Source organism: Epinephelus moara, chromosome 17 (genome assembly GCF_006386435.1).
Source record: "Epinephelus moara isolate mb chromosome 17, YSFRI_EMoa_1.0, whole genome shotgun sequence".
NCBI lineage: Eukaryota > Metazoa > Chordata > Actinopteri > Perciformes > Serranidae > Epinephelus > Epinephelus moara.
The window spans coordinates 6995870-7017170 of NC_065522.1; the positions used below are offsets into that span (position 1 = coordinate 6995870).

At 40.8% G+C, this 21301-nt stretch overlaps 2 protein-coding genes, 1 long non-coding RNA gene and 6 other non-coding genes across 10 annotated transcripts; 8 read left to right on the forward strand and 1 right to left on the reverse strand.

Moving 5' to 3' along the window:
- Nucleotides 1-725: 725 nt before the first annotated feature.
- On the forward strand, nt 726-5768 carry LOC126404173 (uncharacterized). Its single transcript, XR_007571411.1, has 15 exons — nt 726-761; nt 1346-1379; nt 1642-1673; nt 1998-2044; nt 2226-2282; nt 2461-2506; nt 3013-3063; nt 3293-3336; nt 3542-3597; nt 4026-4071; nt 4418-4476; nt 4651-4711; nt 4934-4981; nt 5318-5363; nt 5591-5768. It is a non-coding gene; the product is annotated as an uncharacterized LOC126404173 (long non-coding RNA).
- Nucleotides 3115-3179, forward strand: LOC126404739 (small nucleolar RNA SNORD29). Its single transcript, XR_007571513.1, has one exon. It is a non-coding gene; the product is annotated as a small nucleolar RNA SNORD29 (small nucleolar RNA).
- LOC126404740 (small nucleolar RNA SNORD30) lies at nt 3399-3468 on the forward strand. The gene has a single exon (XR_007571514.1). It is a non-coding gene; the product is annotated as a small nucleolar RNA SNORD30 (small nucleolar RNA).
- On the forward strand, nt 3693-3819 carry LOC126404744 (small nucleolar RNA SNORD22). The gene has a single exon (XR_007571518.1). It is a non-coding gene; the product is annotated as a small nucleolar RNA SNORD22 (small nucleolar RNA).
- On the forward strand, nt 4510-4585 carry LOC126404743 (small nucleolar RNA SNORD31). The gene has a single exon (XR_007571517.1). It is a non-coding gene; the product is annotated as a small nucleolar RNA SNORD31 (small nucleolar RNA).
- Nucleotides 4792-4867, forward strand: LOC126404742 (small nucleolar RNA SNORD31). The gene has a single exon (XR_007571516.1). It is a non-coding gene; the product is annotated as a small nucleolar RNA SNORD31 (small nucleolar RNA).
- On the forward strand, nt 5449-5523 carry LOC126404741 (small nucleolar RNA SNORD31). The gene has a single exon (XR_007571515.1). It is a non-coding gene; the product is annotated as a small nucleolar RNA SNORD31 (small nucleolar RNA).
- Nucleotides 5769-6945: 1177 nt separating the features above from the next.
- On the reverse strand, nt 6946-10672 carry arl2 (ADP-ribosylation factor-like 2). The gene is made up of 5 exons (XM_050067205.1): nt 10471-10672; nt 10043-10153; nt 7970-8132; nt 7659-7739; nt 6946-7539 (listed from the first exon to the last, which is right to left on the reverse strand). The coding sequence occupies exons 1-5, from the start codon at nt 10533-10535 to the stop codon at nt 7405-7407; spliced, it is 555 nt and encodes a 184-aa protein (XP_049923162.1). The 5' UTR covers nt 10536-10672; the 3' UTR covers nt 6946-7404.
- Nucleotides 10673-10832: 160 nt separating this feature from the next.
- batf2 (basic leucine zipper ATF-like transcription factor 2) lies at nt 10833-20113 on the forward strand. Of its 2 annotated transcripts, none has more exons than XM_050067200.1 (3): nt 10833-13159; nt 14708-14824; nt 16980-20113. In XM_050067200.1, the coding sequence occupies exons 1-3, from the start codon at nt 13082-13084 to the stop codon at nt 18093-18095; spliced, it is 1311 nt and encodes a 436-aa protein (XP_049923157.1). In that variant the 5' UTR covers nt 10833-13081; the 3' UTR covers nt 18096-20113. The 2 variants fall into 2 exon arrangements, with proteins under 2 accessions (XP_049923157.1, XP_049923158.1); XM_050067201.1 differs by lacking the exon at nt 16980-20113 and adding an exon at nt 16099-16969.
- The last annotated feature ends 1188 nt before the right edge of the window (nt 20114-21301 follow it).

The following is a 21301-nucleotide window of genomic DNA, read 5'->3' on the forward strand; positions in this document are numbered from 1 at the left end:
GATCAAGCACAATTGACCATGCGTTTTATTTGAGTGTGGGGTCTTGATGGGCTTCTTTGCCCTTGGCCCGCCCCCCAGAGTCTAGGATCACCACTGCCAGGTAGCAGTGAAATGATCTAAAGTGACTATGTGTGTATATTTATTTGTGTTTATCCTACAAATATATATAGGTATATCTTTGCTCAGTTTTTGCTCTGTATTTTTTAAATGGTACAGAGAACAAGAAGCTTAATGACAGGTGATAAAATGTTTTTTTTTTGTTTTGTTTTTTTTTTACAACAGAAACATAAGTAAAACTAAAAAAAGGAAACATAGTTAATATTCTTGATAATATTATTTTAATAATAATAATTGAAAAAACTTTATATTATTATATATATTATTATATTATTATTGCATACATTATATAACTTTAAATCTTTGTAAGGTAGCAGTCTGCCGGTGCGGTGTCTTTGCTGCCACCGTGTGGATATTAAGAATATTACTTTTTATTAACGGAAATGACGCAGTAAAATGAACTCTGCACACTTACTTTAAATTCGTCCCCGTGTGTAAATTAAACACCTCTCTCCACAGACGTTGAGATGATCGTATATAAAACATTTTGTTCTGTGGAGTTTAATTTGTCCGTAGCTAAATATTGATAAAGGTTTGAGTCGTTTTCCCGGTAAAAGTTTCCCGGGTGGGAGGAGTCCTCCAGCCGGACATAAAGCCCAGACGGACCGGCTTCCTCGTTCACTTCCCTCTCTACTCTGTCGAAGGTAAGATCATACGCATTGCTCCTTAACACTTAATTCATTACAAACATTCCTTTATTATGTTGTTAACTTTAGAAAGCTCTTGCTTTGACTATACAGTTAATATGCAATTGGGATTCACCTTTCCAACCTATATACAAGCTAAGGTTATGTGTTAGCTTGCAGCTTACGTGCAGCGTTTCAGTGCCGCATCAGAGTGGGCCACAATCCTGAACCATCCGGCATCAAAATACATTATGTTACTCTCCTGAGTATTTATAACATTAATTACAACATGTTTGCTAAATGCTGCATGTAATATTTATTGGTTAACGCAAATTTAACTCGTGGTAAACTCGTGCAGAAATGGCCGCTGCTGGTTCTGTCTGACTGCTAAAAGTGTCTCTCAATGATGATAATTACACAGACCTGTACTGAATGACTGTGACTGCACTTAATTATTCTGATGTGAGACACTTAAATTATATATATTTTACTGACTCATGCCGTCCTGAGCACGTTGCATGGATCGGTCACGTGTTGGCCGGTCAGCGAAAATCCCTGCTAGCAATATGCTGCTAAAGCTACACTTTCTACCTGTTTTTTAGATGAAGAAAGATCCAGAAGCTGCTTGCTGCAAAGGTAACTATTCTACTCCACGTGCCTCCTTTACACTGTTAGTTTAGACACACTGTCCTATCAGATAAATACAAATTGGATGTTAGTGGCATAGCATGGTTTAACATGGAGTCTCATGCTACAGTGATGTTTAAATTGAACTCTCTCACTGAAATCCTTTGAGGAAGCTTTATCTCTCTATTTCTGAGTAGCATGAAACTAATCTTACTAGTGTGCACATGTCAAGTTGACTCTCAACCCATGAAATTTATTTTTCTGTTTCTAGGTGTGAGAAGAGGTTGGAACTCTCCACATAAGGTAAATTTTTTTTAACCTTTTTGTGTATTTCAGACTGGTCTTGGTTAATTTCAGTAGATTTGCAAAGCACGGCACTTATTCATGAGCTCGTTGCTGCAGTGATGAATCCCTGAACTCTCTCTTACTGAATCAGCCTTTGAAGAAACTTCTTTACCAGATTCTGAGTAGCAAATGAGCACCACATAATGCACTGTACAACACTAGTTGTCTGTGTACTCTATAGTCAAAATGGCATACATGGAGCCACGTGATCACTAAAGTCAATTGTTTATCAGCTATTTTAAGGGTCCTTGTGTTAATCAGTGGCTTACTTTTTCCCCTCAGATATTCAAGAAAGATCAAAGATGAACAAGAATGAAGGACTCTGGCAGGTGAGCTTAATTGAAGCTAACAGGGAAAGCTCAATCCAACAAGGGCCATAACTGATGAGTTTTAAAATAGACAAGCATATGCCTGATTATTGTGATGCTAGGTTATTTATCTGATCAGCCCTTGAAATAACAGAAGCTCAGATTTACTCCGTTTATGGCTAACCACTGATTGTCTTTGTAGGCTGGTCCCCATGGTCAACTCACTGAAGTCTTCAAAGCAGCTGGAAAGTGCAGAGAGGTGAGTAAAATATATATTTTAAAGTTTCGTCAGTCTAGGGGTATAAACATGATGATTACAATTGACAAGCATATGCCTGATTCCAGTGATGTCAGCCTTTATCTGATTACCCTTAGTTGAAAAGGTAGAACACATTTGATGCCTATAGGTGATTTACACGCTGCTTTTTATCTCCTAGCTGGGACATGACGTTTGAGGAAGGATGCCACATGGACATCGTACATGTAAGTATTAACATGAGTGTGGGATTGAAGTAGTAGAAAAGCCTCTCCTCCTATGAAGCTGAAGTCATTTTGGTTGCAGAGAAATTATCGCCACTTTAGAGCTGATTTCCCCAACAGTAGCCCTTTTATGCGGAGATTGCGTTATAGGGCTGCTACAAAGTCCCTGTCCATGTGCCACCCATGATCCCATCTTGTTTATACAGACTGTTTCAGTGCTGATATCACCTCCCGTGGTGGATTAAAAGCAAGACCACTCTGTCCCCATACTGTGACTGTCCCTTAAACAGAGGCAGCACAGCGGCGTGATATATTTCCGTCTTGAACAGGTGGTGTAAAAGAGGCTAATGTTTGACTGTTTGAAAGGATGAAATGGGGTAAAACCCATCAAACAGCTGGACGACTAATGTCACATGGCAGTTTGTCACCAAAGCCCTGATCAAACACTTGAATCTCAATATGTCTCATGTCATTGTTGAACTCTACTGAAATGCCACTTACTTGTGCAGGGCTGTTTGCAGTGGATTCTTGAAGAGGGAGGCACCCATTGAAGCCTCATGGTAAGGATTTTTTTCCCCTCATTTTAATGCACATTTCCTTTCATAATGCAGTTGCAATGATGATGATACTTAGCTCACTTTGAACCGATGTGAAACGACAAGAACAGCTGAGCTACTGCATTTACTTAAATTTTCATTCTTTTAAAAATCCTGCAAATTGGTGTTAAGAAACATTAAGTTGGGTTACCTTTGAATACTGTGTAGTGAATTAAATGTCCTCTTCCTACAGGTCCATTGAGTACCTCAGCAGCATACTCGATGTTCTGGTCAAAGGTAAGATGTCTGTTAACTACTTTAGAAACATGGTAGTAATAGCCCTTATTTCCAGACCTGCTGAAAATGATGAGATATATTTGGAATCTCGTTCGTCTGAACTGCTGTTGAGAAATGGAATATCTGACATCAGTGGAGGTCAATGTTTAAATAGTATAGAACTTAACCACCTTGTGCTCAGGGCTGACTGTCTTGTCTATTGCAGGTACCTGGCTTTGGAAATTGTAGAAGATGCTTCTCCAGACACGAGTTTTTGCACAGGTGAGTGAGCCCTTGCGCATTGACATCACTGTCTGTGCTGTGGTTGTGCACAGTTAGCACGTGGCCGGAAGAACCTGAATGGGATGTCACCGTTTCCTTCATGATGACACCCGCACGTGTCTTACGCCTTGGATCAATGCCAGAACCTGAGAAGGTGAACCCACTGGTGTTACCTTGGCAATAAGGGGAAGACCCGTTGGGGTTACCAACAGTCTGAATGGAAACAATCAACATGGATGTGACGAATTTTATGTGAAGGGGGTGTTAAGAGCCCAATGAGATGTAATTACTGAAGTCTAGAAGAGGAACCAACTAGATGGTTTCAGAACTGCATTTGGAGTGTTGGCATCACATTAAATTTCATGATTGGAAACACTTGAATCACCTGCAGTGATGTGCTCTAACAATTCCTCATTTTCACCCATTAGGGCCGATCTGCCTGTCGGAGGAATCATTTGAAACACGATGACTTGGGTATGTTTGAACCTTCAGCATCACAGTATCATTATCAGTGTGGAGTGTGGGAGGATGACTCAAGTACCCAAGTAGCCGTGCAGTCGGCTTGCCTTCCTGGTGCCAGACTTTCCAAGTCATGCCCCGTCAGACCTCCAGTTGGCCCGACCAGACACTGAGAACCCTGGAACGAGCTTTCAGGTGTAAAGTGATCATCGGCTCCCTAATGGGCGGTCTGGCGGGTTGGACTGTTTGAAACCTTGAAGTTTTGCCTGAAAACCAAATGCTGATCACATTCCTGAACAGTAATTCTTTGCACCAGCAGGCAGGTAAACCGTTAATCTTAACTTTTTGTATTATTTTAAAGGTCCGCATTGATGCAGAACTGAGGACAAAGGCATCGGGACTGACAGGCTTTATGCAGAGGTAGGTGCCTTGTCAGTGTAGAGTTGTTTACTTATGTTGAAGTGATGAGTTACTTATTCCCGCCCCAGTCTGAGAATTCATGACTGATTGGTATCCCCTCTGATCATGCCAGAGTTAATGAATGTCTATAATACTAATCAGGCTGGATTGGCTAACCACTGTCACTGTTTGCAGGTTAGATGATGCCATCCAATTCATCTGTGGGGGAGCGGTGCAACACCTGGGACTGCTGCAGGTAAACTAGCAATTAGTCACGTTTCTGGGATTGCGGTCATGAGGACCATACTTTACCTCCAATTAATGTCCAAATTCTTAAAGTAGAAGTGATGAGTGACTTATTACCGCCCCAGTCTGAGAATTCATGACTGATTGGTATCCCCTCTGATCACACCAAAATTGAAATGTAGTTCTTCACACTCCTCAAACTGGATTGACAAAGCTGTTTTCCTTGTTGCAGGTTTCATGATTGTGTCGGGAACTGCACCAACACCTAGGACTGCTGCAGGTAAATGAGCAAAAAATGTTTCTGGGATTGTGACATGATGACACGATGCTATGCTTCAGTCGAGGGGTGTCAGCACACGGGCATCCCTTAATCCTTGAGTCGGCCTCCCCTTCCTGTTGACCCAGTACGGCACTGAGAACCCTGATCCACTGCCGCAGGTGTAAAGTGACCTCCTGGAGTTCTGATGGAGGGAGTGCTGGCTGTAAGGGTGACTGAGAAATATGGCTGATCACATCCCAGAAGCAAAGTCCTACATTGCAAATGTTGCAATTATAGATACTTTCCAATGTGTATAAAAAGCTTGGCCCATTGAACTAATCTCTTTTCTCTCATAAGTCTGGCAGTGTGAACTCATCACTCATCTTGTGCTGCGTCAGCTCAGGTTGGTGACTATAAGAACAATATTGTGGTTGATGTGAGGTATTGAGTGTCAGTATACTCTGTCTCCAATTGAACATCTAAATCTGTTTAGAAGTGATGAGTGACTTATTACCGCCCCAGTCTGAGAATTCATGACTGATTGGTATCCCCTCTGATCAAAGTTAACATTTTTAGTTGAACAATGTTATAGTTTTGCCACCATTTCTAAGATTTGGTCTTTCTCTGCAGACTCCAGACAGAACCTGGGTGCCATCATGAAGATCCATCAGCTGTGTTCAGCTGCCAGCATGATGACTGCAGTTCCTCATGTCATATTCATGTTGCAGTGATTTTTCATTTGAATTGTGTTAAGATGTCTGGGATGGTTTAATGGTGTGAATTTCAAATAAAGCACTGTTTCAGTACAGCTTATTTTGTGTGGTCTGATACTGTATCCAATGACAAAATGGCATGTATAGTAGTACGCAGTGGGGGATCAGTAATCTACAGTTGCCACTGATATTTGACTTTGTGGGAACATAACATCAGAAAATGAGAACATTCTAAACCTTAACTACATTAGTGCAAACTATCAGATGTATAAGTGATTAATGCACAAAGTGCTAATGTCTGAACTGATCACTGCAGATCTACAAAAGTAAAACAACTGATCAAACTGGTATTCTACACAATACACTAATTGAGGATGCCTGCTAGATTGGAAATATCAAACCTACATGAGATTTGGATTCTATTTTCATGACTGGCATGGAGGGTGTCGTTTACATGCACACAAAATTTCAGTTTTTGCCCTTGTAAAAGATTACTAAGCTGTTTACATGACTCATGAAAATACATGTACCACTAATATGGTGATCACATGCAGCTGTGTAGACTGAGTGTTCCAACATGGTGATGTCAAAATATGGAAAAGTGAAAACAGCTGGAGCCACTTGTCATCTTTATTTGCATCGTTATTTTTTCCCCAAAAAATGTCCAACATGGCGGACTTGGTTGGTGCAAACAGCCACAGCCGCCACCTTCTATTTCTTCAACCACAACCTTGGAGGGGTCAGTGTTTTGATGTTTGCATAAGTACCTAAAAACCTGTTGATGTAAGTGTTCCTTCTGACCAGAAATGTGAGCCTTTCCTTTAGGCGTTCAGCCTTGTAGTCCTGAATTGAGATGCATATACCTAATGTGCTGTATACATGTCCAAAGAATGCTTCTAAAACCCAAATTATATCAGCTTATCACTTGTCTTAATCAGGAAAATGCTACATTTGGAATAAGGCCTAATTCTGAAGGCCCATACAGAATAAGCTGTTTACATGACCCCTATTAAATTCAGTGTTACATTTAGAATAATAATGGAATATTAGTGTGCATGTTAATGTGGGTGGTTATATCAGGCAGTGAATCAAATTAAATGCTGAGTTGTCTATAGTCATGAAAGAGCACTTTTGTCCGGCCTCCAGATAAAAGTAAAACTGTGACCAAAAGACTGGGACTACACTGCCAAAATAATGTGTGAGATACTAGTATAAACTTGTTTGTGGGTGAGCATATGACACACTTGTAGTTTATGAACCTGTAGATAGCAATAGTGACAGCAATCTTTATTCAGAAGGCATTTTAAATTTGTTAAAACACTTTTGATCAAAGCAAAAATCATCAGCTGACAATCTGATGTACCACATACTATAAAAGTGGGAGCAAAGAGGTTCATGTCAGTCATTACGTTGCTGTAAACAAGCATTATTTAGGTTTCAGTGTGTGTGACATTTTGATAGAATCACACACTGCTCATCCTTTTCCCACTGCAAAATATCTGAATCAACTGTGTCTGTTAATAGTAAATAAAAATATCTATAAAAGCCAGGTGTGATTCCTGTAACCATGCATCCAGACAGCGCAGGTGTTCGCATGTCTGGAGACCTCAAGCAGCTGATGGAACAAAAAAAACAAGTGTTGACCTCTATTTTGATACGTGGGATCTGCAGTCCAGTGAGGAGCCTGGGGTCGTGTCAGGGCTCACCCAACATGAGATGCAACAGACACACTCAGTCGGCGGTGAAGATCCTCGCAGCAATATCATCTAATAGCCAGTCCACTCCAGCTAACAAGTTCTCTCCTGTTACTGCACTGCAGCCGATGATACACCAGTGATGACTTTTGATCTCATCCAGGGCCAGCGCCTGCAAGAGAACACACAATGAGAGCATGTACACTGTAAGGTGCAATGTCTGGATAATGCAAGTGTAATCTGACATTTCTGGGAAAAGTTTTATCACTGCAATGCAGGATTCAAACTCACCTCTCGTATTGCCTCTTTTGACAGGGCTCCTGGTAAATCCTGTTTGTTGGCAAACACCAGCAGTGTCGCACCAGCTAACCTCTGCATGGAGGAAAGGATACAGTCAACTACAGAGATTGATATAACAATTACAAGGCAAGACTATAAAGATTGTTCTTTGCTGTTATCCAATACGGTCTCTTTGTGGCTGACTGTAAAATGATAGAAGATATAAGGGGGGGATCCATAAATCTGTAAAAATGTGGGTATAAAACCAAAATGAAAGATCTGCAAATAACCACTTCACCCAACGTGTGTATATGTGTGTGTACCTCCTCCTGCAGCAGTGAACTGAGCTCCTGCTTGCAGTCCTCCAGTCTGAGTCTGTCTGCGCTGTCCACCACCCACACCAGCCCGTCTGTGCTCTCAAAGTAGTTCCTCCAGTAGGAGCGCAGCGACTTCTGACCCCCTACATCCCATATATTCAATTTAAACCTGGAAAACACAGAGTGAGAGGAGAACATGAAGAATGTAAAGTAGGAAAGGGAAAGTATAGCTTTTGGAGTTCAATAAAAACAGAGGATGTACAAATAACTGACACTTTCCTAAATTTGTGGGTTTGTATTTTTTCTTGTTTGTGTTTTGATTCAATTGGCTTTAAGAGATAATTCATAACTGGCTGACTGTATGTGAGTCAGGTAATCAAGTTTGACCCACAACAAGTTGAACGTTTGGAGTGAATGAGGGCCTTTTTCAAGACAAGTATGAATGTTTTGAGGAAATGCAGCAGTGTGCCTTAAAATGTGTTTAAGCTACAGCCCCTTTTCAGACATTTTGACTTGTCACAGTCATCACTGAAATGAACATACTGACCAGGAAGAGACACAGAAAGACCACAAAGAGATGCAAAGGAACTACAAGGAGACACAAAATAACTGCGAAAACCAGTAAAACAATCACGAAGAGACACAAAAGGACGACAGATACAAAGCAAACACAAGGAGACACAAAATGACTGCAAAGCGGCACAAAGTGACCAAAAAAAGAAAGAAACAAAATTACCTCAAAGAGATCCAAAATGACAACATAAAAACACAAAATAACCACAAAAAGATACCTAATGACTATAATGTGATACCAACCACCACCACCACAGTGCATGGTTCCTATGTGGGGGAAGTGGTCAGAATCAAAATGAGCACATCCTTAAACATCTACAGCAGTAAAATGCAACATACACATTGATGCTGTCGTAATATTAATACAGAAAAATCAGATATAATGGTAAAACACTGACAGGAGACAATTAACTGCACAATGAATACTTTAAAGGGTAACTTTAGTATTTTTCAACCTGGTCCCCAGTTTCTCATGTTTTTGTGTAGTATTTTTTTAGAAGTACTGAATTAGACCGCAGCAGCTGGCAGCAGCAAAACAGGCTGCAATGTAACCATATGGGGCAATTGTCCATCGTCAATGTAGATCCACCGAAAGTGTTTGTTTTTGCCACTGACTGGCTCAGATTGTTATTCTAAATGTCTGTCCACACAACGGAAAGGATCCCCAGGGAGGTAGACCTTTTTTTGTTAAGATTAAAATCATTTTTGTTTAATCAGAAACAGCCCTGAAATCGCCACCGCCAAACCCACCAGACTCCCTCGAAATAAATGATAATTTTATCATTGTAAAATGCACTTCATTAAAAGTCCACAAAAACAAAATAAAACTCACAAAGTCGTCTTGGTTCGTCTTTCCACTATTCCAACAATCACCAACTCTACTTTGGTTGAAATAAAACCTTATTCATTCAATGAGATGTGGAAATATGCTGGTTTTATACACTCTAAAATCACAGTTTATTTAAATGGAGTCTGGTGGGTTTGGCGATAGCAATTTCAGGGCTGTTTCAGGTCACACAAAAAGGATCTTACTCTTTAACACAACAGTCTATCTCTGTAAGGAGCCTTTCCATAATGTTATTAGACTTACAACAAGAGTCTGAGCCTGTCTGTGGTAAAAATAAGCACTTTTGTTGGACATACATTGAGGTTGCACAATTGCCCCAAATGATTACATTACAGCCTGTTTCACTTGTGCAGACTGATGTCCTGTTGCTCAATACTGGAGCCGTTTCAAAAGTTGCTGTTCCCTTTAGTCAGAAAGACAGAAACATATGGGAAAACAGTTTCCAGGCTGAAAATTTACCAAAGTAACCCTTTAAGTACATTTAGCTAATCATACTGACATAGTTTTACTTATATAGGGGTTTGAATGCAGGACTTCTACTTGTAGTGAAGTATTTTTACATTGTGGTAGTAACACTTTTACTAATGGGTCTGAATACCTTTTCCATCACTGCATACTGTGCATGCGTGTGAGTGAATGTGTGTGTGCGCGCGCGCTACCCTTTGTGCTCCAGTGTTTTGATGTTGAAGCCCAGGGTTGGGGAGATGGTGCTGACGTCTTCTCCATTAAACTTCTTCAGAATGGTCGTCTTCCCCGCGTTGTCCAGACCTCTGCACGAGTCAGGTTAAAGAAGAAACACTCACACACACCTCACTGTTAAATATTCTAGTTATAATTTAACTCTTATTCACCCACAGTCAGTTAACAGAGGTTAGCAAGGTAGCATGATACAGCACAAAATACGCAAAACAAACTTAACAAGCATACATGCGTTATTCTATATTATCTAACCATACACGGATATAAATTACTGCTGCAGCTATTATGTTGCTGACATATTAAACATATTAATTATATTAAAATAACGTCGGTGCATGACTCCTACTTTGCTCCCAGCTAAGCTAGCAAACAGTTACAGACAGGATACAACATCAGCAGCCTCATCTCCCGCTCCTTCTGCTTCATCTTCTTTAAAATCGTCAGCAAACCCATCGCGACGGTGTCCCGCTCAACTGCACTTATATCTCCTTCTGTAACTTCTATAGCTAATTTTATTAATTTGTAGTTTTGTGAGAAAGATGTTTAGCATCCATAAGCAGCATTGCGAACCAGGAAGAGGCTGTGACGCTAATCCCGCCCCCCACAGCCACCAATTGGTCTGTTTAGTACACAGCGAACGCTGATTGGTTGCTGGAGACATCCGGTGCTGGTTGATTGGCCAGTGAGCATTGTAAGGTGTGGCTGTGCTGTTGAGGCGTTTTTGTCGGGTTGGCGCCCCCGTGTGTGTGTTGTGGGAACTATATATTTATTTACGCAATCTGAAAATGTTCTGCCTGTCAAAGCTTGCTCCCACAAAATATACATAATATAGACTGTTGTATTTTTAAAAATACAACATCTTTGTATTTTCATTATAATTCAAAACGCACGTTACCTGATATTACACATATTGTATATATTTTTTGTATGTATATATCTGTATATATTCTTGTAAATATAATTTAGTTTTCCTTTTTTATTTTTTTCCTTTAGTTTTATATTATATTGCCTAATTAGTTGTTTGTAATCAATTTTAATCTTAATTTCCTGAATATTTCTCAATACATTTTCTGTAGCATGAATGAGGAAGCAATAACTACATTACCTTGTGCAATCCTGCATTTTATACTGACAGTCAGACCATAAATCCTTGAATATGTGCATTCGGCCAATACAATAATACAATGAATATTATTTTCATAAAAGATTAAACTTACATACATATAGGCAAGTGAGCGTGAGAAGTTTACTCTTGACTTTTAACATAGTAGTTTGAAAAAACAACCAACACAAGGCTTTTTTCCTGGAGTTTTCAACTGCATCTGTCTGAGCACAGTCCATGAAGTGCAGCTGATAGCTCTAGAGAAAAACTAACAAGTAGACCCTGTGTGTTTTTATGTGGATCAATGCATCACATTCAGGCTATTCACTTAGTTCAGTATATTCCAGGGTGTGAATTGATCAGTGGAGAGGATAAACCAAATGTGATGCTACACAGTGAAGCTGCTGCAACATTGTGTTCTTGTTTCAGGAATGACAGACAGCTGAAACAACTTTTTGGTGACATGGTATTTCTGTCAGCTCCCTCCTGATCACTTTTAACAGCGCAAAACATCCCGCAAACCAGAACTTTCCAATTTTTTCCTAATTCATACAAACCTTCTTGTATCAGAGAGTTTTCTTTTAGGAATCAATAATATCTTACCATTTTAATTTACACACAGTACCAGAGAGTAGCATCAAAACTTTAGCCTCTTATATTAGCATTACAAAGTATAATTTAAGAAGTAAAATAAATGTACCTTTATAAGTTGAGTGAGGTGCTTTCAACAAGATAGGTGTTATTTTTGTGATTTTATAAATTGTTATAACATTGATCAATTTTAATAATACGTTTTATGTTTGCTAGATATTTCAAGAGTTATGACATTAACATTAAACACTGATATCCTCACTACCAAAGTTGGAAGACCAAGTTATTATTAATGAGGATTCCCTCTGATATCAGAATAAATAATTAACCCTGGTTATCAGCATCAGCAACCTTAGTTAAAAGCAACAAACCTTTTAGTGTGGTATGTTTGTTTTACTTTGTTGAGAGGAGATTAAGTTATGTACTGTCAAAGAATGTTGCTTTTTATAATTTAGGTTACATCATATCCTGCAGGGTGCCAGTAAACCCTGTTGGCCCCCGTCTGGGGGCCCGGCCATTTGTTTCCTGGCAAACGAAATTGAGAAATTCCCCGCCCGTGAGGGAGGCACAACCTTTTTCATTAATATGGTCATCCAGCCCTGAGCTGTTCCTGTCCCTCGCCATCTTTTCCCATCCATTCACTGTGATGCGTTCACGCACTTTGGAAAATATTAGGCAATGCAACGTAGCTGTATAATGGAACTCGAAAACCAGGTTTTAATCGGTGAGTCAATTGTTGCTTAATCGAGACACTCAGACAGGTTAGGTGAAGGCTGGACACAATCTGCGTAAAAGTAATTTTGACCGATATTGAAGCAAACACCAGCAGCATTTTGTACCGATAGTGAAACTAACATACTACACGTGAAGGCAGCACAGACCCCACAGCAGTTAACCAGCAACGGGTCAGTTTAAAATAAAGAGAAACTGAAAGCAGCCGCAACATCATGTTGCATCATCGGCAGCCTGATGCCAAACCTCAAGCGCTCAAAAGCCACCAGACACACCGGCTGAGCGCTTCACTCCGAGCTACACATTTACAGAGACAACACGTCATAAAGCACCAGACATTAGTCCGCACCACGGAAATACAGCATTACCTGTTTAGCAGCCTGTCACGCCGAGTCTTTCAAAGTGTACTCCAAACTGCAGAGCGGCGCCGAGTGTGCGTCAACTACAGTTTGCATGGCAGCGGTTTCACTCACGGGCGCACAGCTCGGATGATCCGGTGACGGTAGCCACATCCTGCTGGTGGACACTCAGACAGCCAACCCGCCAGCCAGTCAGCTGCAGGACGGAGGAAGACATGTCCCCGTTATTCATGGACACCGGGTACAACAGCCCTGTCACAGTGTCAGATGAGGGGAGCAACTCCGCTGGACTGGTGAGTTACTTACCAATCATATAATAAAGCAAGGGCGTAGGTTTCGTCTCGGCATTGGGGGGCACATATGAAATAGGTGGTCTGGGGGTCCTTCACCAGAAAAACTTGAGTACCAGACGTCTAATTTTCTGCATTCTGGTGATTTTTAATGCATCATTTTGTGACTTTCCTGCACAAATTTATATTGTAAATGTCTTGACAAAATAAAAGACATCTGCTACTTTATGATTTTATTGGGGGAGACATGCATATGTTGCAACAAACAGATATGACTTCATATCATTTTATAACTATGACTGCACTAAAATGTCGTGTAACTCTTGTACCAGAAGTGTAAGATACCTCATGTAAATATTATAGAAATTGTGGAATAATAGTCGTCCAAACTAACCGTTTATTGGTATGTGCATTGTATTCCACTTTGATCCATGCATTTCATGTTTTTAACACATTGTAACTTGGTTTTGAAAGTGCTGTAATATTATCAAATCACTCTAAAGTCAATCAAAACCCACTATAGAACACCTTATATAAGGTCTAAATCACTAAGATAGGACTATTTGTGATGTTGTTTGAATCCCCCTTCAAGAATAGGTCAGTCACCTCGGGGTGTCCTGCTGGGCCGGTGGTTGAAACACATACGCTGTGATGGCAATGTTCAATTCCAGCTCTGGACATTTATAGCACGTCACCCCCCCCCCCCCCCCCCCCCCCCCGTGTCCCCCCTTGTTTTCGGTCAACCCTCAACTGTCCACTATCAAATAACAGCAAAAATAATATAGTATCAGCCGATCACCTTAAAGAGGTCTAATAAGTCTGGAAAGACAACATTGTATTTCCAAGTTTTGAACACACAACCTCTCTAGCTTGTAGCCTAATGTGTGGCACTGTTAGAATAGTTGGCACCAATGATTGTCACTTGGCTTCAGTCTTGATTCCTATTTCTGCCATCAGCATGCTAAAGCCTGGCTGCCATCCACCCATCCTCTATTATGGGTGAAGAAAAGGTGCAGTTACCTACATTTCAATTGTAAAAAAACCCAATTTAAAATCTTAAAAAGTGAGCAATGAATATGCTTTTAGGGTATGCACCTCCAATTTGTTGACATTGAGCTCTTGTTTCTGTTGAGATTGAGTGCACTCACTGTATGTCGCTTTGGACAATAGACACAATAATTAATGCTTCCTGTCCCATTTGAATCAAACACAGTGATGGAAGGAGTCGTTTGAAAGCTTTGTTAGTTTTAGGCTCTTTGCCCAGCTGCTGAATTCAACATCACACCCTACAACACTACTTCCTGTTTTAATTAAGAGACCACATGTAATTTCATGTGATAGGTTTGTCTCATGACCTTATGACCCATGAAGTCTTTCAAAACGTAATGCAATATCAAAAAGTTATTAAGATCTGCTTTGGAAAAAAAAAAGATTCCTTAAAAGGTGGTAGGGGATGCCACAAGAGAAGTGTGACCTTGAAAAACACACACATAGACTCTACTGTAATTAATTCTAGATGAGTGTGGTGAACTGTTGCATTCATCTGTACAGGAGAGAGAAGAGGGGCAACAGATGGGAGGCAAAGGGAGAAAAAGACAAGAGAAGAACAGAGACGCTGCGAGGAAGAGCCGCAGAAAACAAACAGAGAGAGCGGACGAACTTCACGAGGTTCGAAACGTTCATTCCTTACTCCTCCCTTACACCATTACCCAGTGACTCTGTTACTTTCTGTCTCCCTTTGCAGTCTCACACACACTCTCACACCCACATGCACATAGGCTGTGTGACTAGTGGTGTGTGCTTGTCTTGTGTAATCTGTCAACATGCTCGCAGCCGTTTCTTGTAAATACCCTGCTTTAGGAGAAGGGCTTTCACTCCCTCTGGTGCGCCCTCCCTATTGGTCTTCCCTTTCCTCTGTACTGTACACACACACACACATACACACATGCCTCCTTTTTTCCATCTGTGCCTCTCTGCCGTTTTCCTGAGGGGCAAATTCCACAGGTTGAGTTACACAGAGACACACACACACACACACACACACACACACACATATACATAATGGGCTTCCCGAAGAACTGAGCCAACTTTCAGATCAGATGTCACGAAGCAAAAGGTGCCCGCACTCAGAAACTTCACAACATGCACTGTTGGAAATGAAATATGGATATATTTCTTTTAATATGTGAGAAAATTACTCCCTGCAAGAACACTGTCATCCCTCTGAAAAAGCAAGAGGTTCTTTTCAGGACATTTTGTACAAACAGTGCTTTGCATTTTTGGTGATATTGAAGTTTTGTTTTGTATCAGATTTTTTGTGTCATTATAAAGATTCACCATAAATGTTTTCTTCTCACGAGGAAGAACAAAATGACATTAACAGAGTAGAGTTGCTGAGCGTTAGATGAGAAGATTGGCTCTACGACCGTGCAGATAAGACAGTGATATCAGTCAGCTCATCTAACTCTGAGCAAGAAAGTGAATAAATGTGTTTTCCGGAAAGTCAAACTATTGCTTTAACTGATCCAGTTTTTAAAGATTGATTAGTTTGTTTGTTTTAGTTGTTGACTCTTCACCTGTTGACAAGAGAAAACCCTGAACTGGCGGTTTTGGTTCTCAGTTTATAAGGTTATGATCTGATTTTCATAAATGCATCATATGTGATTTACTACAGTCAGTCCGTGAGCACACACACATACACACATTCATAAAATGTGTTATATGGCTCTCATTTTGACAAACCTGTAGTTCTTTCAAGGTTGGAGACGTTTCTCCTTGACACTAATTACAGTCGACCTTTTTGTCCTCCATGATCATATCTTACCTGTTATAACTGGTTGGATAAGTGTGTGTTTGCTGAATTTATGAATGGGCGTAGGCCTATGTGTCTTTTGTGTGGAATGAGTCCAGACTTTCGCTTTCTCTCTTGTCTTCTCTTTCAGTTCTGCTCTCTGGAAATCCTTCAGGTTACTTTTGAAGAAGCATCGCTGCCACAAACCAGTTTGACTCACGAAAAATACGAGAGTCCGTGTCAGCAGTTCATGGTTTAAAGGGTCAGCGCACGTGACGCGCAGCTGCATAGCACGGCTACTTTCACTGTGATCTCTGTGCCTTGGGAAGATAGAGTAGAAAATGTAATCTTACCGAAGGAAAACAGTATTCTTCTGAGTGTTATTCAAGTCTGTATTTGCAGTTGCTGGTGCTCAGTGAGGATGAATTCTGGCTGCTATGGAGGATAAGTGTTTTCAGACTGCAGTGAAACTCAATGAGGCCAGGAAAGCGATAGTTTAGTTGATTGATAAACCCACGAGAAAACAACTCTAGAAACTCTGTTTTATTTTTCAAGGGTTTCTAGACAAATTTTGACTCTTTATTTCACAAATGAAACTTATCCACTCTGCATTGATCAGCAGGGGATCACTTTTTCTCTCTCTCCACCACCTACCCTCTCCTTTCATGCTGAACTTGCAGTACTGTCGCTTAAGAGCAATATTTCAGTTCTCCTTTGAGGTTCCGACTGTAGCCGTGCATCATCCGCTCTACGGCTGTTGTGCTTTCTATTACAGCACCGGAGAAAGGTCTTAAAAGAGAGTGTCATTAGTATTGCTTGGCTGCAGTGTTTCATTGCAGCACGGGTGAGATATTATGTGGGTGGGATGTCTTTTGATGTATGTCTGTAATCAGTTTTTATGGCTGATGAGTGCCACTCTCAGGGATCATAAAGATAGACCTGACTCAACTTGACATTAGCTCTTTGTCATATCGTCTCTCCCTTATCTGTCTGACCCTACATTTCTGTTTCCCTTCACCCTCTCCTCTTTAGGAGCTCCAGGGCCTGGAGCGATCCAATTCAGCCCTTAAAAAGGAGATTGCCGCGTTGAAAAAGGACCTCCACCTCTACACGACGGCTTTGGAGCGCCACAAGCCTCTCTGTTGCCTCAAAGCTTCTGCATCCAGCTCCAGCCCAACAACCTGCCCCTCAGTTTCCCCCTCGGCAGACCGTCAGGCTGGCCCCAGTCCTCCTGGAGTCCCTCCCCGAGCCTCAAGCTCAACTTTGGCTCCTGCCCCTTCACTGTCTACCTCCCTAACCTCCATCCTGGGCATTCAAACCCCTGACTGTGTTGAAAGTAAACACCTCTCATCTTCAACTCCTCCAAAGACTGCAACGTTAGCCTCACCCATCAGCTCATCTGCTGAACACTTTACTTCCTCTAGCTCTGTAACTTCTCCTTACTCCGGCTCTTTCTCTGCAGTTCCAGCTCCTCACTCTTTGTTTAGCGAATCTCTAATCACGCCGAGGCCAGCAAATGTTCGGCCTGTCTGCACAAGCCTTGTGTCAAACCCTGTACCCTCCAGCTCTCTTACCACAGCTGCTCAGCTTCAATCTAGGCAAGGCCCAATCCATGAAAGCTCCTCAATGTCCGCCACTGCTTCTTTCCCTCCACTTCATCCTGGTGCACTGGATGCCTTTCTAATGAAGCAAGACTCTTTTCTAACTGCGCCATCTAATGTAGTGCCCCCTTACTCCCATTCAGCTGTACAAGATGGACGTCTAGTAGCGCAGGGTTGCTCCATGAATGTGTCCCAGCTTAATCCAAGTCAGTTCAGCAGAAATCTAATCAATTCAAGTGCGTCTCTTTTACCCCCAGCTCTTCGAGATCCTCCTCTTCAGCCCCCCTTAGCGCCGACACCTACCTCTGCTTTTGCCTTAAAGCCACGTTCTGGTCAACAAGTCACTGTCAATCCTGCATCTCTGCTCTCCCTGCTCACTGTCCCGAGTCCCCTTAATGTGCCTCAGACTACCTCCAGCAGCTATGACAGACCTCTCTCTCAACCTCAGCCCCCTCTACCAATGTTACAGGAGCCCTCAAGAGATCTTTCCCTTTCTGAGTTCCTGGAGGTCAATGATTGGATACTAAGTGGGACTAGTTATGAGTAGCACTACATAGCAAAGGAAGACCAGTTTCCTTTAATTTATATATTTCTATATTTTGTGCAAGTTTAACCAAACTCTTCTGAGCAGCTATAGCAATAATTGTAAAATACAAGAAGACAGGTTTAACTATGGAAAACCTGACATCACATTATGACATAAAGGCCAAACCAATGTCCAAGCTGTTTATATTCAGCTTTCTGCTTCATAAAAGGACACTCTTTTGATTTAGTATTGAGTTGGGGGATTCACAAGAGCCAGGTTAAAGAAAAAAATGGTTAAAGCCAATGCAGTAGAAGTGGAGATATCCCAACTTTTAGTTCCTAGTATGGGTCAAGCTCCAAAAACACTAGATCCTGCAGTGCAACTAATAACATCTTTTGCAAGCGTCCTGTTCTAAATTGTAACCTCCCAGCCCAAGCAGAAAAACCCTGATGACATCACTATATCATCACTGGGGATATTTTCTCAGCTGTGTCAATCCTTCTCCAGAGCCACAGAAGGCATTAAACAACTGTTTTCACAGGCTGAGTAGTCCTCCGCATGATGAGTTACCCAACCGTCATGACAGAAATTGGTGCAATTTCCCTTTAACAACGGCAAATAATGCTTAGCCTCGGTTTTTGGAGACTGGGGTCTGACTTAGCTGGGTAACTCTGTACAACAAATGAGCTTCTTGTGAGTCCGTAGTTTACAAGCTCCTATACGTAGAGAAACATTAACCATACAGTAAAATCCAGCGGCGTCATGCTTTACAGTTTCTGAGAAATCTTTTAGGTAGGCGTCATCCCTTCCTTTATCCACAGACAGGACACAGAAAAACTGACTCAACATTCGAAACTTTGACTTGTAATTTTAGATGGGGTGGAGTGCTCACTTCCTTGCAACTTAATGGAAGTGTGTTTAGGAGAAATTTCCATCTGTGGCACGTAAGAGGTGCCAAAGTTAACCACACAGGCAGGGCGCGCCTGGCTGCATACGAGTTATGATTTAACACGAGCAAAGTTTATTCTTTTTTATTTGCACCTCTTTAAAATACATAATCAAACTGTCTTCACAGTCTAACATATTTTGCTGCTACTGATCATTTAAATCAGTCTATTTGCTGATTGTTATTTTTTTAAGCTACAGTTATTTATTTTTTTACATTTCAGATGATACAGTAGATGTACTTTCATTTTCACTTTAAATAACAGAATTGCATTATTTTTATTTACCGTAATTATGCTGATTCCTTATTAATTAAAGTGTTTTGCCAGGCTTTGCTTACAAGAGTGGATCCACAATAAAACAAAGTGGGCACCTGCCCAGGACCCCCAAACCCTCAAGGGCCCTTAGAGTCCCCAGATTGAATGTGTATGTGTTGGTGTGTGGTAATTTAATTAATTGCAAATCATAAATAGTTTGTGTATCAATATTATTTGTCTTATCTGCCTGTTTAAAAGTTCATATTCACAAATAAATGTGAATAACCTCAAGCAGGGGGTGTCAAAGGGCCCTCAGCTCTGCATTGGGGCCCCCTAGTGGTTACATTCAGCCATGATCACAGGGACAATTTATGTGACAACTCAAAATCCAATGACACCCCTCATCCTGTGGGTTTAAACATGATAAGAATGGTTGTGTAATTAATAATTCCCTTATTGAGTTCATTTCAAGCGAATCAAATGAGATAAATAACTGGATTTTTGCATTTGACTGTATCTCACTGTAACTGACGATAAGAGAACCACGGGGCGGTTCAGACTGCTGTAAGGAAATTAATATGACGATTTTGTTTTTTCAGAGGATGATTTATGTAGATTATTCTGCTTTTATGTACACTTTATATGTATGTATGTATGTAGGATATTATATGAGCCTGTATTCCACCGAAAAGTTTATGATTAAGTGCGAGACTTTGGGTTTGTGTGTGTGAATTATGACTATTTTGTATTTATCATGCATTAGATGAATATATTTATGTTGACATTGTGGTTGCAATTGAAAAGTGCATTACAAATAAAACATTTTATTAAAATAATCATTTTTGTTCAGTTTATAATTCTGATCAATATAATATTCTAATGTCTAACTACAGTGAAAGTGAAGCTGCATAACTTTGCACCCTTTATCAGTTTGCTACACTCACATTATTTGGTGCAACTTGTTCTGACATGACAGTTAGCTTATGGTGGCTAATGTTAGCAAACTTTAGATAGATGCTGTTGTATATCTGACATTGCTGACTTTGCAGACTTTAGGAATCTTTTATACTTGTTCTGTACTGTTAGGTGGCCACAAGTGACATCTGTGACAACAAGAGTGACATAGTTTTACTTTCATCGACTGTAAACTGTTGTTAACTGGACATCAATATTGTAGATTGTTACTTACATGTGGGCAATTTGTAGCCATGCTAGTGGTGTGGCGCTCCGGATCCAGTGCCAGTCTGTTCATCGGTCCATCCAAATACCTCAGCACCAACTGAATGGATTGTCATGGTATTTGTGCGGATATTCATGATCCTGAATGATGAATCTTAATTCCTTAATCTGACTTCTCTTTTAATACCACCCTAAGGTTGGCATGTGCTCTTAAATGAAATGTCTTAAAGGGGAACTATGCCCATTTTCAAAATTCGTACATATTATTAGTGGTGGGGGAAATAATCGATTCTTAGATCCATCGCGATGCGGATGCAGACAATTCAGCATCGACACACTACAGTTAACTTGTAATCCCTCTTCACAAAAGTCAGCAGTTGCACACTTCCTTTAATTTCATATCTAAATAATTAATTTGCAAGATGGATGTGAAGTATATGTATACTGCGCCTCAGTGTCTTGGCTTTTCCCGGAGCTTATGTGCTGCAGAGAAGCTGCTCTCCACTGCTTGATACACATTAAAACAACACACCGGAGCACGGCACCTCCCCCTTATTTTCTTATTATTATACAGGCAGGAGACTGCAAGGTGCTTTCATCTTACTATATAATGACGAAAACTCTGTCTGTGGGTGTCTGTGTCTGTGTGTCTGTTCCATGTTTTTCTCCTCACTGACTTGGCACAGTGGTAGAGGGTCATGGGAGAATGTGAATGAAGCAATATTACATCAATTGGCCAAAGGGCGGTGCTATAGCAACCGATTGAAATTGCAAACTTTGAATGGACATATCTCATGCCCTGTATGTCGTAGAGACATGAAACTTTGCACAGAGATGCCTCTCCTC